The 16,848-nt window shown below is 50.7% G+C and overlaps 2 protein-coding genes across 11 annotated transcripts in view; one reads left to right on the forward strand and one right to left on the reverse strand.

Moving 5' to 3' along the window:
• The window catches only part of Gse1 (Gse1 coiled-coil protein), a 204,452-nt gene extending 200,304 nt beyond the window's left edge, over positions 1-4,148 (forward strand). For all 10 annotated transcript variants that reach the window (XM_076839249.2, XM_076839253.2, XM_077105908.1 and 7 more), the window contains one exon: positions 641-4,148. In XM_076839249.2, the coding sequence (XP_076695364.2) occupies positions 641-775 (135 nt within the window). In that variant the 3' untranslated portion in view covers positions 776-4,148. The remainder of the gene's footprint in view (positions 1-640) is intronic.
• Positions 4,149-5,716: 1,568 nt separating this feature from the next.
• On the reverse strand, positions 5,717-14,606 carry Gins2 (GINS complex subunit 2). The gene is made up of 5 exons (XM_076839214.1): positions 14,517-14,606; positions 14,316-14,430; positions 10,413-10,512; positions 6,210-6,336; positions 5,717-5,842 (listed from the first exon to the last, which is right to left on the reverse strand). Exons 1-5 carry the CDS (start codon positions 14,604-14,606, stop codon positions 5,717-5,719), a joined length of 558 nt encoding a protein of 185 aa, XP_076695329.1.
• Positions 14,607-16,848: the final 2,242 nt, after the last annotated feature.

Below are 16,848 nucleotides of genomic sequence, written 5' to 3' on the forward strand. Positions count from 1 at the left end.
GAGGTCACAACTTGTCATTTCACGGGGAAATTCAGACATCAGTGAGTTAGCCAAGATTCATCAAAGAAGGGGGGTTATCTTCAGCTCGTGGGACTTAGAGGTGCTGTTTGAGAGCTGCTCCTTGCCTGCATCAGTCTCCCCATGCTGCTGTTTGCTCAAGAGGACAGAAGAGGATTTCATTGGCAAAGGGGATTCTAAGAACTCAGACTTTGAGCTGAGACAGTGGAACATGCTGCTTCTTTAAGAGCATATATTATTGCTGGGTACAGTGGCTTACACCTGTAAACCTGATGACTCCAGAGGCTGAGGCAGGAAGATTGCCAGTTCCAGGCCAGCCTCAGTGACTTATTAAAAAATAACTTTATTTTTAATAAAGTTTTATGATAGGGTCTTGCTAAGAGATAGAGTACCCCTGGGTTCAGTCCCCCATTCCAAAGAGTAAGTACTGCCAGAGTCTGAGGCTCTGAAAGAGCCAGTTCAAACTGTCCTCAAGAGGCCACTGTCTGAAAACATCCCTTTCCCAGCTTGACATTCTAGTGCCAGGTTTGCCTTTCCATGGCACACGCGTGCACCACACATGCTTAATCCACACACTTATAGATGGAATGAATGTATTTTGATAAGAATTTCCCTTCCCCAGGAGTTGAGGAGCCAGAAGCAGAAGATTGTCTCAGAGAGGGAGCGGCTCCAGGCAGAACTGGACCACTTACGGAAGTGCCTTGCCTTGCCCGCCATGCACTGGCCCAGGGGCTGCTTTAAGGGATACCCGAGGTGACGGTTTCCCTTGCACTAGGCTGAACCTATAGTATAGAAATATTATCTATTTTATTACCTTGAATATTTAATATTTTTCACTGGGAGGTTTGAAGCTTAAAAAATGAGAATGTGCCATGCATGAAGCAAAGGGTTCCAGGCTCCAGACGAAAATGAACGCACTCACCTTGACTTCAATGCAGTCGGATCACCTCTTGTACTCAGCGAGCAACCACTGTAGGACGCCCATGGTTTTTCTTTCCAAAGGTGGTTTTACTCCTCCTTCCCCATCATTCTTTTTTTAATCTGGAAATGAAGGCTCCATTACCAACACTAAAACGATACTGTTTATCGCCCCCCGGTGCACGGGATTGGATCAGACCCGGCTGGTTGTTCCTCGTGGTGCCGTGTTACTGTGCTGCAAGAACCAGGCTTGCTCTTGCTGTGGCCCTGGAGTTGGCCCCGTTCCTACAAGGAGTGGGACTTGCTTCAGCTGACGAGAAGGCTGGGTGCAACCTCAGTAAAGGGCTTATTTGTTTTACTTTTCTGCAAAATTATCTTCAAAGCAACAGGTCCTAGGAGCACACAGAGCAATCCAAGGCTTCTGCCTGGAAATGCTCTCACCTAAAGATAAAAAGACCCACGACTGAAGGTACCTTTCTATCACTCCATGGGGGAGAATGTACAGAGCTCTATGTATACATATATTCACACCCACCAAATTGTTACTGCAGTGGGTGGTGTTTTCATACAAACGTAAATTTTGAGAGAAAAGTCAAAGGTGCTTCAGCCTTGTACTGTGTATATATATTAAAAAAAAAAGTTTTGTATGTTTTTATTACTTTAATTATTGTTATAAAAAGCCTGCCATTTTTAATATGTGGTTTGGGGGATTTTGTTTGTTTTTCCTGTTTGGGGGTTTTGTTTTGTTTCTTCTGGGCAAAAAAAAAAAACAAACTTGCTTTTAGTGTTTGTACTGCTGCTGGTCAGGACATTAAAATATTGAAGTGTTTTTAAAAATTAAAGAAGAAGAAAAGTAAAAGAGCTTACCACTGGCGCCTATGCGATCACTTCATTTTTGAGTTGCACCAGAAACCAATGTAGAAAGCCATGCGTGTCCTCCCCCCCGCACTGGGCGAGGCAACAGCAGGCAGAGCAAACAGAACCCGCTGCTGGCAAGTGAGGAGGGGGGTCAGGGGAGCAAGACAGCCGGGGTGGGTCAGCCACACGCACAGGTCTTCCCAGGAGCACCTTGCAGGAGGTGAACACTCTGCCCTAGCGTTCCGACACACCAGACAGCAGGTGGAAAGTAGAGACCTCAGAGGCTTTATCTAGATGCAAACCTTTGTGGAAGCCTGAAATAGGGTCAACAGATTCTGAGCTGAACTCCTTTTGAACTTACCAGGACAGGAATAGCCGGAAACCAGGCAGATCCCAACCCCACGAAGCAATGGGGTGCCTCCCAGTCCTGGCTGCTGTTCCTTCAAGTACCTCTTGCAGGAGAGGGCCCTAACCAGAGCCTAGCTGTCCTGGGGGTGGACAGGGCAGGACACCTGGCCTGGTCACTTGGTGCTGCTCTTGTGAGTACTGTTGGGCAGAGCAGCTTGCTAGTGGCTGCTGTCATGCCTGTTTGTATGCCTGCCAAGAACCTTCCAGTTATTAGCACAACTCGGACAATAAGTGCCAGCAGTATTGCCAGTCGTCAGGCACCTTCCTCCCCGCAAAATCCACTACGAGACAGTAAGGGAGCCACGTGCTCCACAGGTGTGCAGAGGGAGCTACACAGCCAGCAGTTGGGGCAAACTGCCACTGAATTTCTCTGCTTAAAATCTGCTTGCCATGTCAGGTGTCTGGGTGCTTCTGCCAGTCAACCTTGGTAATGGCATTGACTAAAGTAAAAGGGAAAAGTAGATCTAATTACTTAATGGAAATGCACAGCCCCACCCTGTACCTGAGAGGTGCTCCCTAGGTTGGACACTGGGGGGCAGTTCATGGCATGTAGAGCAGAGGACAGATACCTGAGCAGAGCTCTGCTGGTGCGAGCCAAGGTGCTGAGCTAGCAATATGGAAGCCCGTCCTGGCCCGCCTGCTCTTGTGCTCTGCCTCCCTATTCTTGTGCTCTGCCTCCCTGTTCTCCCGCTCGTGGAGACCTCTGAAGATTCTTGTGCTCAAGAAGTAATATGACAATCACGATCCAAGTACAAACCAGGCAGTATGCACAAAGGCAAGGTAAGAAAGCAGCTCACATAGGACAACACACCACCCCGCACTTGGCCCTCTGCTCTGAAAACACCCATTGTCAGATGATTCTGGGTGGACACAACACATGTCTGTCCTCACCTGGGCTAACAAAAACATGCAAACTGAAGGGTTTTTTTCTATTCAGCCCTCTTCATGTTTTTAAAAAAGTTGAGAAGTACATCATATCTGCTCTAGAACTGATGATGTAACCTGTGTGTCAGTATTTATGTGAATACCTCAGTCCTCCTCAGTTCTGTGTCTGCCATATCACCTGGAAGAGACAGCCGCCATCTGTCCTGATGGGGAATTCACTAAATGCAAGGGACACCCTCTGATGCTAGGTCATGTGGTTCCACCTTTAACCAGATATTTTAAATGAGTTGTTTCATATAATCAGAGCCAAACTAACAAAACAGCCCCCAATCCATTCCTTTCAGATAACATGACCACAAAGACAGGACTCCACATCTTCAGTTCTAATCTTAATTGGTACTGTCATCATCCTAGCTTGTACTCCTAAGGATACTGAGTCTCAAAAGGAGCCAACACCTTTAGAAGCAAGGAAATGAAACAAGAAATGTTAAGTTTGTAACAGAATTTTCCCTCAAAGTAGCTCACAATACTGCCAAATTTCAAAAAGTAAGCTAAATTTCAGACCAGATCTGCCCCTTCCCTCTGAGCCACGTAAAGTGTAGACAATTCCCAAGATCCACCAGGAGATGGAAATGTTAGCAGATTCTGTTCCTTTCCTACAGTACATTAGCCCCTTGATTAGGATCTCGACTCTGCCTGTTAACCATGCTTTGACTTCAGGTCACTACTTGCAGTAGCCTGTCCCCAGCTTTTTGATCCAGCGCTTGATTGCTTGACTCTGCCTTGATCTGAGGAAGACATGCTCGCTGGTTGTATCACTTGTATGTGCCCTGTGCTTCACTGCTAGGACAGCAAACCCAGACTCGGGCGGGAGGGAGGACAACAGTGCCTCGGTCACCCTGGGGGCAGTTTAGATGCTGTGAAACTAAACCTGTTCTAAGTGTACTTGTTTGAATTAACTGTATTGTAATATTATTTGTTGAATGTAGTAATTTAGGTATTTATGAATATATTGCTGTAATTTCTGACAACATCCAAAAAATAAAATCTTCCTAAATCATGTTAAGAGAAAAATCTTTCATAAGACAACCCCCAACCCCAGGGTGGGGGGCAACCACCAACTCCACATAGTTTCACAGGTCAGACCTAAAGATCCTCAGCTGCACCTCAGTTGGCTCGGGTTTTCAAGCAGGGTGGTAGGTGTGAGATGGAGGCACACAAGCCCCTGAGCTCCGCAGTAACAAGTGGTTTCATTCTAAGGTTCCCCGATGACCTCTAAAGGAGAAATCGTATGTCTGAACAGCACCTTTAATCAGATTGGCCATCTTCTGTCCTAGTCCTCTGGGTCTGTCTGGCCCAGTGTTCACATGATAGCCAGCATCTGCTCAGGAGCCATCTCAGCTCTGGACCAGAGCAGCAGTGCTCAAGTTACAAACCCAGAAGGGCAGATGCCGAGCAGTACGCTAGGACCCGGTAGCCACACACCACAACTGTGGACTCCCTGGGTGCCAATAAAACCAGCTGGTGACTGAACATACTTACTATATGGTGCAGGATAACGGTATCCCCTTCCAAGGTAAGGAAATTTCTGTTAAAGGGCCCAACGATTCCAAAATGCTGCAGTTCAAAAACTGAAGTGGTTTTCTCTTAGGAAGAAGATAATCAATCTCCTGAGCCACTGCTGTCTTCAACAAAGAGCCCTCTCCCTGACCCATCAAGAGCAGCAGGAAAGCTTTCCCTCCCAGCAGTCTTCAGCCTCACTTAATGCATTGGGACAGGTTTTTCCCCAAAAGTCCAGAACACTGGTCTGAAGTTTCCAGTCAACTGCCTCACACCTATCAGTATCAGATCATCTTGGCCACAGGACAAGAACCCAGCAAAGTCAGATTCTAGCTGACGGTGTTTTTATTATAAATTGTAGCTTAGAAGACAAACACTGGCCAGCATTGCCAGTCACCCACACCATCATCCTCCGTGAACCACCTCTAGGAGATCTAAATTTAGTTCAAGAAATGGGGATCAAGAGGGAAAACGCCCCCAGCCTCATCGCTATTCCTATATCTACACCAGTCACTGAACACCACCATGGGTGACAGTTTCATGCAGAAAATCCAAGGCTCTGGCAACAGGGAGGACTTGGTTGCCTAATACTTTTTTCTTTTCCCCTCAAAAGAAAAACTGGTTTCTAAAACTACTTGGGGATTGATTGAATGTTCAGGGAAGTTTTGTTTTTGGTACTGGGGATTGAACCCAAGGGTGCTTTACCACTGAGCTACAGTCCTTTTTATTTTTGATTTTGAGACAGGGTCTCACCAAATTGCTCAGGGCCTCACTAAATTGATGAGGCTGGCCTGGAATTTATAATTTGCCTGCCTCAGCCTCCCAAGTTGCTGGAATCGCAGACATGCACCGCCATGCCCAGCTCAGGGGTGTTCAATTTTGAGAACTAATCACAAATTTGCTTCTCACCAATGTTACAGATCCAGTCCCGGCACCTGTTCAAGCATTGTTCATACATTTAAAAATGTTTCCAGAACTCCAGATACACAAGTACCTCCATCATGTCACCAGCCTCCACCTAGCAGTTTGCTGCCAGACAGGCTAGACCTTGCCAACCACAGGCCTTCCTCTAAAAGTCCTGAGATGGGGCACTCTCAGAAGGCTGGAGGTTTGTACGGAGCTTGTGCATATGATGGAGTGCTTGGGTGAGAAAGGCCCCGCTGGTATTGATCTCCATCAAAGTCAAGTTATCCAGCTGCAACAAGAGAAAACAGACCCAGTTGGCCGAGGAGTTTTGATTTTGAATAAAAGCTAAAATACTAAGAACAAACCAATGGGTTTTTTTTGTTGTTGTTTGGTTTTTGTGGTGCTGGAAATCAAACCCAGGGCATCAGCTAATTGTATATAGTGAAGAGATTCTTTAGTAGCTTCATTTAGATACCAGGGCGGAACAGGCAAGTGCCCTACCACTGAGCACCCCCAGCATGGCTAGTAATCTCCTATCTTGCAACAGCCGGAGCAAGTAGGACACTGGGTTGAGCTTCTCTAGGGGCATTAAAAAAAACTCTGGGGCACAGCCCACCAGCTCCAGGGGGAAGACAGCAAAGGGGAGCAGGACCTACCTTGGCATGTGCCTCCTGCTGCCGTACAAAGCTATCAGCAGACACCCGGAGCTTGGCTATGCGTGTGTCCCACAGATCCTTGATCAGGGTGCGGATCGCATCTGCTTTGGGGATATCCTCTGAAGCACTAAAGGAGGCAAGGGATGAAGTTAGCAAGCACCTGCCGGACTGACCAAAACAAAACCCCACCACGGCAACCTCAAATACGGCTTAGATTCAGGAGGGTATTCCAACTATTTCTGATGCAGAAAATCTGTTTTGTTTCGTCTCCATTATTAACATGTAAGGACTTCAACGAGTAAGTATGGTACCAAGGACATTCAGCTACTGAACTGGTTCTCTTTAATATTTATTTTTTAGTTGTAATTGGACACAATACCTTTATTTTATTTATTTTTATGTGGTACTGAGGATCGACCCTAGGGCCTCACATATGCTAGCTAAGGGCTCCACCACTGACCCACAACCCCGCCCCTTGTTTGTATTTTGTATAGATGATTGAACCCAGGTGTGCTTTACCACTGAACTACATACAGTGCTTTACCACTGAACTACATCCACCGGTTTTGAAAAGCTCTCAATAAGTTGCTGAGGCTGGCCTTGAACCTGCCATCCTTCTGCCTCAGCCAAGTGTCCATGGCCAGCTGTTGCCAGGATTAACTGGCTCCAAGTCAGACAGTCTATGCCACAGGACAACAGTGCTTTGTGCCGCGTAACTTCCAGCTAGAATTGGTTCCAAGGGCTCCTTATGTATAGTGGTGAGCAGATCACTACTCCCCCCGCCAGTAATCCAGGCTCACTACCGGTCAGAGAAGGAAACCACTAGCTCTGTGTTCAGCACCTTGCACAGCACTCCTGTCCTCTTGAAAGCCCCGCAGAGGACGGACTGTCCTACTCTGTAGTTAAATCAGAAGTTACAAAAATCACTTAAGTGGCAAATTAGCGTAAGCGTTGTACTGTAACCACATGCAATGAGACTGGGTAAGTCAATCCAGCGAAGGCAATAACAGCTTTCCTTTGTAGAACATTCTCTAGACCAATCTTCAAAGACAGACCAGAAAATAAAAGGTGAAGCAAATATTGCCCGTATCATGTAGACACTGTATCATGTAGACACTCTAGCTTATCCTAGGCACTCTAGGATAAGCTAGAGTGTCTACATGATACAGTTAGCTCAGCACTGGTGGGCGGCAGATCCACAGTATGAAATCTATGCTGTGAAATTTTATTTATGAGCCCAAACATTCAGATCTTATGCTCTGAACAGGAGGTTAAATAACAAAGGACCCTAGGTTCTTGTCAACTGAACTGCAGAACAAAGGTAAAATTCAGTCCCTTAGCCAAATGAATTACAGAATAAGGTTTTTGATAAAAACACATACAAAATAAGGAACTTCAAAAACTAAAAATAGGGGTTGTGTTGTGGCTCAGTGGTAGAGAGCTTCCCTAGCACATAGAGCTTAGTGAGGCACTGGGTTCAATCCTCAGCACTGCATATAAATAAATAAATAAATAAATTAAATACAGGTATTGTGTCCATCTACAATTTAAAAAAAAAATGAATAAGCCCTTCACCTGGATAATACTAACTCATAACCTAGTATATGCCTCCATATTCTCTCCTTCCAGCCATTGCTCCCACCCCCAAGCCAGTCTCTCTTGAAACCTCCCCCCCAGGAGTTCTCCATCAACACAGAATCCTGCTTCCATCCCCCGCCCTGTTCGCATTCACACTCTACATAGATGCCTCTGCTCCCTGAGGCCCCTTCATGCTGCCTTTCACAGCTCCTGCCTCATGGCCTCTCCCTCCACCAGCCCTAGGAAGTTCCCTTGCTGGAGCCTGAGCTTCCCAGAGGCTTCTCTGAGCCCTCATACAGCACTGACCATGCTGTGATTTAACTAGTGGTTCACGGGTTCACACACCTCCCCCACCAACCCAGGAAGAGGCCCACATAACCATCTCCAAGCCTAGTGCAACGCCTGGCACCTTGCTATTCCTCAGAATCTACCCAAGGAATGGTATCGACCTAAGGACAAGTCTCTGTTAAATGCCCAAAGTTGTTCTTTAAATTCAGCAGACAGTGCCCTTCAGTAGATGAATGGTTAAAGAAATTGTGGTGTGTATATATATATACATACACACATACCACACACACACACATACACACACAGAGGAATATTACTCAGCATTAAAAGAGAATAAAATTGGGCTGGGGATGTGGCTCAAGCGGTAGCGCGCTCGCCTGGCATGCGTGCGGCCCGGGTTCGATCCTCAGCACCACATACAAACAAAGATGTTGTATCCGCCAAGAACTAAAAAATAAATATTAAAAATTCTCTCTCTCTCTCTCCTCTCTCACTCTCTCTTTGAAAAAAAAAAAAAAGAGAATAAAATCATAGCATATGCAGGTAAATGGATGGAGTTGGAGAATACTATGCTAAGTGAAGTAAATCAATCCCAAAACAACAAATGCCAAATGTTTTCTCTGATATGAGGATGTTGATCCATAATAGGAATGGGGTTGGGGAGCATGAGAGGAATGGAGGAACTTTAGATAGGGCAAAGGGGAGGAGGGAAAGGGATGGAGTAGGGGATAGGAAAGACGATGGAATGAGATGGACATCGTTACCCCAAGTACTGGTATGAAGATACAAGTGGTGTAACTCTACTTTGTGTACAACCAGAGACATGAAAAATTGTGTTCTACAAGTGTACTATGAATGGAAATGCATTCTGCTTTCATATATAACAAATTAGAATAAATTTTAAAAAACAAACAAGTTCAGTAGGCAGTCAGTAGTGGTGGTAGCACAGACCAGTTTGCAGTTCTACTTCTGCACTTGAATTCATCAACCAAAACATGCTTAGTAAGGAGCTTCAAGAGCTTAACCTTCTGCACGTTATGCTCCCAGGAAAAACCACCCCACACTTGCCTTCCCTTTGCTGATTTCATTCATTCGACAAACATGCACACCAGGCACCATGCTGGGGACACAGCATTCAAGTCAGTGCCTGGCCATTTAGAACAGGTATGTGGGGGGTGGGAATGTAATGGCACAGCCAAATGATTAGAAAACTGCAGCTACGGCCAACACTGGCAGAGTGTAGAACTGCCAAGAGAGCAGGCACACTTAATCTGGCAGGGACACTTATTGTACTGAACCACAGGCAACATGGGCAAGAGAATGGGCAGGCTTCCTGGTCAGTGTACGCAAAGTCACGAGGACCCAGTGTGTTAGAAGAGGCCAAGCCAGAGGATCGCTTGAGACCAGGAGTTCAGGGCAACATAGTAAGACCCCACCTCAAAAAAATAAATAAAAGTACTGCAGAAGAGACCAATGTGAACCTAAAACTTACAGTGGCAGAGGAAAGAACCGCAGAAGCTGTGAAGAAGGGAAGGAGAAGCCCACACTAGGCCGTGCACTGCTTTAAATGCTGCAGTCAGGGCTCTGGACTGAAACCCTGGAAAACTGGGTATGGCGGCACATGCCTGTAACCCCAGTTACTTTGGAGGCTGAGGCAAAAGGATTGCAAATTTGAAGCCAGTTTAGGCAACTTAGCAAGACCCTGTTTCAAAATAAAGAGTGGGGATGTAGCTCAGTGTAGAGCGCCATGAGTTCAACCCCAGCACCACAAAACAAAACAGAAATACAATAAAACTCTGGAAAGGCACCAAGGATTTTGAAGAGAAGAGTCACATGGCAGTTTTATCTTTAAAGGATCACTTCGGCTGCCACATGAACAAATTAGAAGTCCCCAGGGAACTCGTGTGGATGTAGGCAATAAAGCATATTTTTACCATGAGTGGTTTCCCTGTAGCTTAGGACAAAGCCAGATGTGAGCCCTCTGGCCTCTCCTGCAAAAATCACAAAGAACCTGGATCCGCATACTCCAGACAGAATAAAGAGGGGTATCACTGCACTAAGTAAACTACATGTAGTTCAGAAAAAGGCTTCTGCTGGAGATGACAGTGGCTCACAGTGGGGTCCAATGTCAAGCAACAGGAGGTAGAATGAAAGGCCCAAGAGATTTCCTGGGGGTGGGGAAAAAGGGAAAATGAGAGACAGAGACCCCACAATCCTACACAGAGATGTCCTCCAGATTACCAACCCAGCGCTTTCTGTGGTAATAAAAGAAAGGGAGAGTGGGTCTAGAGGAAGAACAAGGGCTCCACCTAGACAGGGGCAGGGAGAGCTACTCACTGATTGAGCAGGAGTTTGGTGAGTTCCATGTAGTAAGGGCTGGGCACAGGGGTAAAAGTTTCCTCTTTTCGCTCATGATCCCTCATCTTCTCCAACTTTTCTGAAATGGAGATGTCAACACATGTCACTGTCACTATAGCCAAGGTTCATTTCAATTTCCAAACTTCCCAAGTACTGACATTACTACCTATTTGATCAAGTAGCAAATTCCTAAGGAAAACTTTCTGGAATGATATTTGTATCAAGGCCTTCTCCTTGGAAGAAATTCTCTCAGGAAGGTTTTTGTTGTCATCCTTTTGGCTTAAAGAATATGTCCAAACTGGAAGTTCTTTTTATAGGGAAAGAACTATTTTACCTTTGATGTAATAAGTGATCAGAAATTTAAGAGATCTATGTATACCAAGTCTGGTTCATAAGAGGGCAAGCAACTTGTAAACTACAGTATGATATAAACTACAACTTATAAATTTTGTTGGCAGTATGATATTCTAGGGGGCTTAAAGGCACTCCAGCCTGGAGCAAGGGGTTATGATATGCTAGAGAGGCTTTAAGGTACCCAATAAGGCAGTGGGCACAATGTCCAACAGGGGCTTAAAGCCCAGAATCTAGAACCCACCACCATGCTTGATCTCACCCAGCATTAGTACCACCCTCAGACATTTCCACTACTCCCTTGGCCTTCCCTTTCCTACGGGCCTGAGAAGCCCAGTCCTGGCTGCAGGGACAAGGCTAAGAAGCTTACACATCCCTAACCTTTGGGGGTCCTGGTGCACTTGCCCTCTCTCCTTACAGCCAGCTCCTTGCTACTCTCTCTGGATACCTTGCCAACTAGGCCTGTACCCCACTCCCCAGCCTCCCTGCTGTGTCCTCTCTGCAGGGCTAGCCTTCCAGGTGTACCCTGGTCCTCTCACTGCGTAAGAACTCTATGTACGCTGTTCTCGAGGATTGTCTTCTCCCTCCCTGCTTGATCATCCCAAATGATCAAGTCACAGAGAAAACCTCCCCTGACCCAAATCCTTCTCCATCTATCAATTCATTTTAGCACCAAGCTTCCAGCTGTCTGCCCCTCTCTTTAGTGTTCCCCCATTCACTTCTTGCCCCTCTACCAGTGCAACTCCCCAAGGCCTCCACCTCCACTCAGCCAAACCCAACGCTACTTCTCAGTGTCTGCATCTGATCGGTCAGTCCTCCTCCTCTAGTGTTGACCATGTAGCTTCTGGACACCACTCTCCCTGAGCTTTTGGCCTCACTAGCCAGTCCTTCTCACCTCTCTTGCCTATTCCTCTTGACCCCTCAACTCTAGGGTACAAAATTCAGTTCTTAACTCTACTCCACCTCCTAAATTCACATCCAGATGATCTCATTCTGCCCCCATTCGATACCATCTGTGCCATTTAACTTCCACCTGGGCATCTACATACATCTCCAATGTAACCAGTTCAAACCTCAGTTCCTGGTGCCCACAGACCTCTCAAACGTGCTCCCCACCTCAGGAAACGCCACCTTCTCCTCCAACTCCAGCCCACAGCCTGGGGGCTCTCTCATCCCAACAGTCAGTCCTTCACCAAATCCTGTTGCTTATTCCTTCAGAACACACCAACCATAGCCCCTTCCCCATTGGCCCTGGCAGGGATCATCCCCTACTCCCCGCTCACACAGTGGAGTGGTTATTTTTCGCTTTCCCCCCATACCTAGGGATCAAACCCCAGGCCTCATGTATGCAAGGCTGGTTTTTTTTTCCTTCTTTTTCTTTTCCATCTGAATCAGATTATGAGGGGCTGAGGACATAGCTCAGTTGGCAGAGTGCTTGCCTCACATGAACAACACCCTGGGCTCAATCCCCAGCACCACCAAAAAAAAAAAAAAAAAAAAAAACAGATTATGCTCAAACTCTCCAACAAATCAAAAAGACCGACAATACCAAACTTCTGGCTAGGGCATGGAACAATAGGAACATTCCTGGAAGGAATAATGGCTCAACCACTCCAGAGAACAGCTGGCTGTTTCTTACAAACTCAAGCCTCATCCGTACTATGACCCAGCAAGTCCACCACTCCCAAGCATTTATTTGCCCAAGAAAAATAAAAACATATAATCACAAGAAGACTTGGACAAGAACATTCATAGCAGCTTTATTCAGAATAAAGCCAAGAAACCACTCAAACGCCCACCAGTAGAATAGGTGAGCACACAGCCTGCCCAGACAAGGAGCCACACTCAAGAATGAAACTGATGCACAATGCAGGCAGCGACAGAGGCGAGCCACAGAAACACCCAAGAATACAAGAAGCCAGAGACAAGATGAGATCCTGGAGGATTCCATATATGGGAGACCCCAGAACAGGCAGGAGAATCCCTAGCACAGCCAGGAGGCCACGGCTCTCAGAGGAGCTGACTGGCTAAAGATACAGCTTCTCACCACAGTGCAGCCTGCTGGGAAGCTCGCTCTCTCCACACCTTCACTGTGGTCCTGCACCTTGGTTCACAACAGGTCCAAACCCCCAGAGGCTGATCGTGAACTAGGAGCCTAGACAAGTGCCTACTGGAATCAGGCCTGCAGGGGCTCCCACCAGAGGCCCTCAGAGTAGAGGGACTACGGATAACCACTACCAGAGCCACTCGCCCCTTTAGACAAGGAGCAAGGGAGACGGCCCAAGCAGTCTTTCCTAAACCAAGTCGCTGTGGCTGGCTGAAGGCGTCCTTGCCTGCAGAAGACAGGTACCCCAGGTACCCCAGGGGGAGGGGAGAGCCAGAAGCACTCAGGGCTCCTCACTGTAGAAACATGCATGCCACACCCCTCCCCAGCAAAAACAGTGAGGATGTTTTTCTACTTGAAGCAGCTGCTCACATCTGATATAGGGAGATCACGAGTGCTCAGGACCCTCTGCAAATGTGATGTGCCCTCACTTCTGTTTGGAGCACCAAGATGGAGCCCAGGGCCTTGGCCATGTCAAGCAAGTGCTGTATATTGAACTACCGCCCAGTCCTTTTTATTATGTTGGGACATGGTCTTGCTAAATTGCCCTGATGGCCTTGAACTTGTGATCTTCCTGCCTCAACTTCCTGACTGGAATTACAAACACACCGGGCTCTTTGATTTCTTTTTGGTACTGGGGATGGAATCCAGGGTGCTTAACCACTGAGCCCCATCCCCAGCCTTGAGACAGGGTCTCACTGAGTTGCCGAGGCTGGCTTTGAACTTGTGATCCTCCTGCCTCAGCCTCCCAAGGTACTGGGATTACAGGTGTGCACCCCAAGGTGGTGGCCTCTTCGCTTTTTCTAACATCTTTATCGAGGCATAATTAACACACCACACAATTCACTCGCTTGTAAGTGTATAAAGCAGTGGGTTTTAGCATATCCAGAGCCAGGCAACCGCTACTTCAGTCAAGTTGGGAACCTTTTCATAATCCCAAAAAGGAATTCCATCACCTCCCAAACCCAGGCAGGCAGCACTCTGTGCCTAGGGATCTGGCTGTCCGTCCGCACGGGTCACATAGGTGGGGCCCACAACAGCGGTCTCTAGCCGTGCGCCACCCTGTGTCCCCACAGCTCGGCTGGGGAGGCTGAGGCAGGAGGATGGCGACTTCCGAGCCAGCCTCTGCAACAGCGAGGCGCCGAGCGGTTCAGCGAGACCCCGTCTTTACATACAAAATAGGGCCGGGGTGCGGCTGGGTGGCCCGAGCTCAATCCCCGGTACCCCGCGCCCCCAAAGGAGGAGTGGTCTCTGCCTGGCGCCCAGGGCACGGGGCTTGGGCGGCAGCACTGAGTCCTCCGGCTGCGCAACACCCACGGTGCGGCGACCGTCACCCTCACCCACGTCGGTTCCATCAGGAAGGCCGCCCCCAGCCTGCAGCCCGAGGCGGCCCTCCAGGGCGTCCACCCCTCCGCCCGGGGCCTTACCTACGTCCATCCACTCGGCGGGCAGCAGCCGGCACTTCTGCCTCTGCTTCAGGTTCACCGCCAGCCACAGCGGCACGGCCACCGGCAGGCCGGGGCTGAACGGGCCCAGGTCCCCCTGCAAGGCAAAGGCCGTGAGTCCGCGCCGCAGGACGGGGCCCGCCGAGCCCGCAGCCCCGCCCAGCGCCCGGCCCGAGGCCTCACCCCGATGAGATAGATCTTGTCCAGGCTGAAGTTGGGGATGATGGTAACCAGCTCCTTCTCGGCCAGAAACTCCACTTCCGCAGCGTCCATGCCAGCGGCCGCCCGGCACTCGCAGCTTCCTCAGGCAGCTCCGCTCCTCAAACCCGGAGACGCCGGCGCCGCTTTCCCGCCACAGCGCAGGCCCGCCCACACCGGAAGACCGGTTAAGACAGCCAATGGAGTGAGCGAGGCTGAGCGGCAGCCAATGGGAGTGAGGGAGGTTGCGTGCCGCCCCGCCCCCTCCACGCCCCCTCGCCCTCTTCGCGTTTCTCCCCGGCTCATGACCCCCACGCCCCCCACGCCCCCCACGCCCCCCACACGCCCCCACGCCCCACACACGACCCCCTCGCCCCACACACGCCCCCCTCGCCCCCCACGACCCCCCGCTACCCACGCCCCCCCGCTACCCACGCCCCCCACGCCCCCCACGCCCCCCACGCTCCCCACGCCCCCCGCTCCCCACGCCCCCGCTCCCCACGCCCCCCTCGCCCCACACGCCCCCTCGCTCCCCACGCCCCCTCGCTCCCCACGCCCCCCTCGCTCCCCACGCCCCCCTCGCTCCCCACGCCCCCCCGCTCCCCACGCCCCCCTCGCCCCCCACGCCCCCCTCGCCCCCCACGCCCCCCTCGCCGCACACGCCCCCCTCGCCGCACACGCCCCCCTCGCTCCCCACGCCCCCCCCGCTCCCCACGCCCCCATCGCTCCCCACGCCCCCCATCCCCACGCCCCCCTCGCCCCACACGCCCCCCTCGCTCCCCACGCCCCCCTCGCCCCACACGCCCCCCCGCTCCCCACGCCCCCCTCGCTCCCCACGCCCCCCCGCTCCCCACGCCCCCCCGCTCCCCACGGCCCCTCGCTCCCCACGCCCCCCTCGCTCCCCACGCCCCCCTCGCTCCCCACGTCCCCCCGCTCCCCACGCCCCCCCGCTCCCCACGCCCCCCCGCTCCCCACGCCCCCCTCGCCCCACACGCCCCCTCGCTCCACACGCCCCCCCGCCCCCTCGCCCCCTCGCCCCACACGCCCCCCTCGCCCCCCACGCCCCCCTCGCTCCACACGCCCCCCTCGCCCCACACGCCCCCCTCGCCCCACACGCCCCCCCGCTCCCCACGCCCCCCCGCTCCCCACGCCCCCCCGCTCCCCACGCCCCCCTCGCCCCACACGCCCCCTCGCTCCCCACACGCCCCCCGCTCCCCACGCCCCCCCCCCGCTCCCCACGCCCCCCTCGCCCCACACAGCCCCCTCGCCCCACACGCCCCCCTCGCCCCCCACGCCCCCCTCGCCCCCCTCGCTCCCCACGCCCCCGCCAGCCCCGGGTCCCTCGCCCCGCGTCCCTCCACGCCCCCCCACCTTGGGGGTTCCTCCATGCTATCTCTACCTCTTGCCCTGCGCCCCTCTGGTGCTGTGCACCTGGTACTTTTGGGTCGTCCTGCAGCTGGCGCCAGTTTTGTGCCCACACTTTGAGTGTACTGGAGACTGCATCTGCACTGGCTTCCGAACAAGGCCAAGAGTAGCTGCATTTGTTTGGCCGTATTAGGCTCAGAGCTCCTGGATACTGTGTGGGCACCAAAATGGAGGAAGGGATTTTTCCTTCCATTTCCTACTCCGATGCCCTCTCTCTACACATTAGTTAAAAACCTATAAAGATGCAGATCCTGCCACCCCACCCCACACCTGTTCAATTCTGGCGCTGGAAAGGGAAGAGGCTCAGAATCAGCAGTTAGCAAGCACCAGGTGCGACTTAGGAAGGGCCCCGTTTGTGAATGTGTTTTCCATGCATACCTACCTGCTGTGTCAGCCCATGCATACCCCATGCCTTCTGTGCACCCTCGCCTGTCAGAATCTCTGGATCAGCCTGTGACTCAGGAATCCTGGGTGAGGAAACAAAGCTGAACTGGGCCAGGGCCATGGTGATTTTGGAAAGGTAGTTAAGCCAGGAAAGTTTACAGGGAGGTAAAGAAGTTACCCTAGAACTGGTGAGGGCCGGCAGAGGACTGGAATCTAATTGAATTTGAAATCCTGATCATTAGATCCTGAGAAAAAACTCAAGAGGATGTGGATTTCAGGGTTCCGTATCCTGTAGGAAAGCTGCCCCACCCCAGCTAACTCAGTGCCCTGCTCTCTGACTCCTTGAAACCTGCCCCAGTGGTGGGGTGGTGGGAAGGTGAAGTAAAGTCATTGACAAGTTTTACTCTCTAGCATGGCCTGGAAGCTCTGCCTCTTGTTCATCAGCATTGGAAGTTGTTGTTTGCAGACCCAGAGAGTTAACTACGTGTTACCTTCATTCGGTCATGTA

The sequence above is a fragment of the Callospermophilus lateralis genome, chromosome 18, assembly GCF_048772815.1.
Source record: "Callospermophilus lateralis isolate mCalLat2 chromosome 18, mCalLat2.hap1, whole genome shotgun sequence".
Classification (NCBI taxonomy): Eukaryota; Metazoa; Chordata; class Mammalia; order Rodentia; family Sciuridae; genus Callospermophilus; species Callospermophilus lateralis.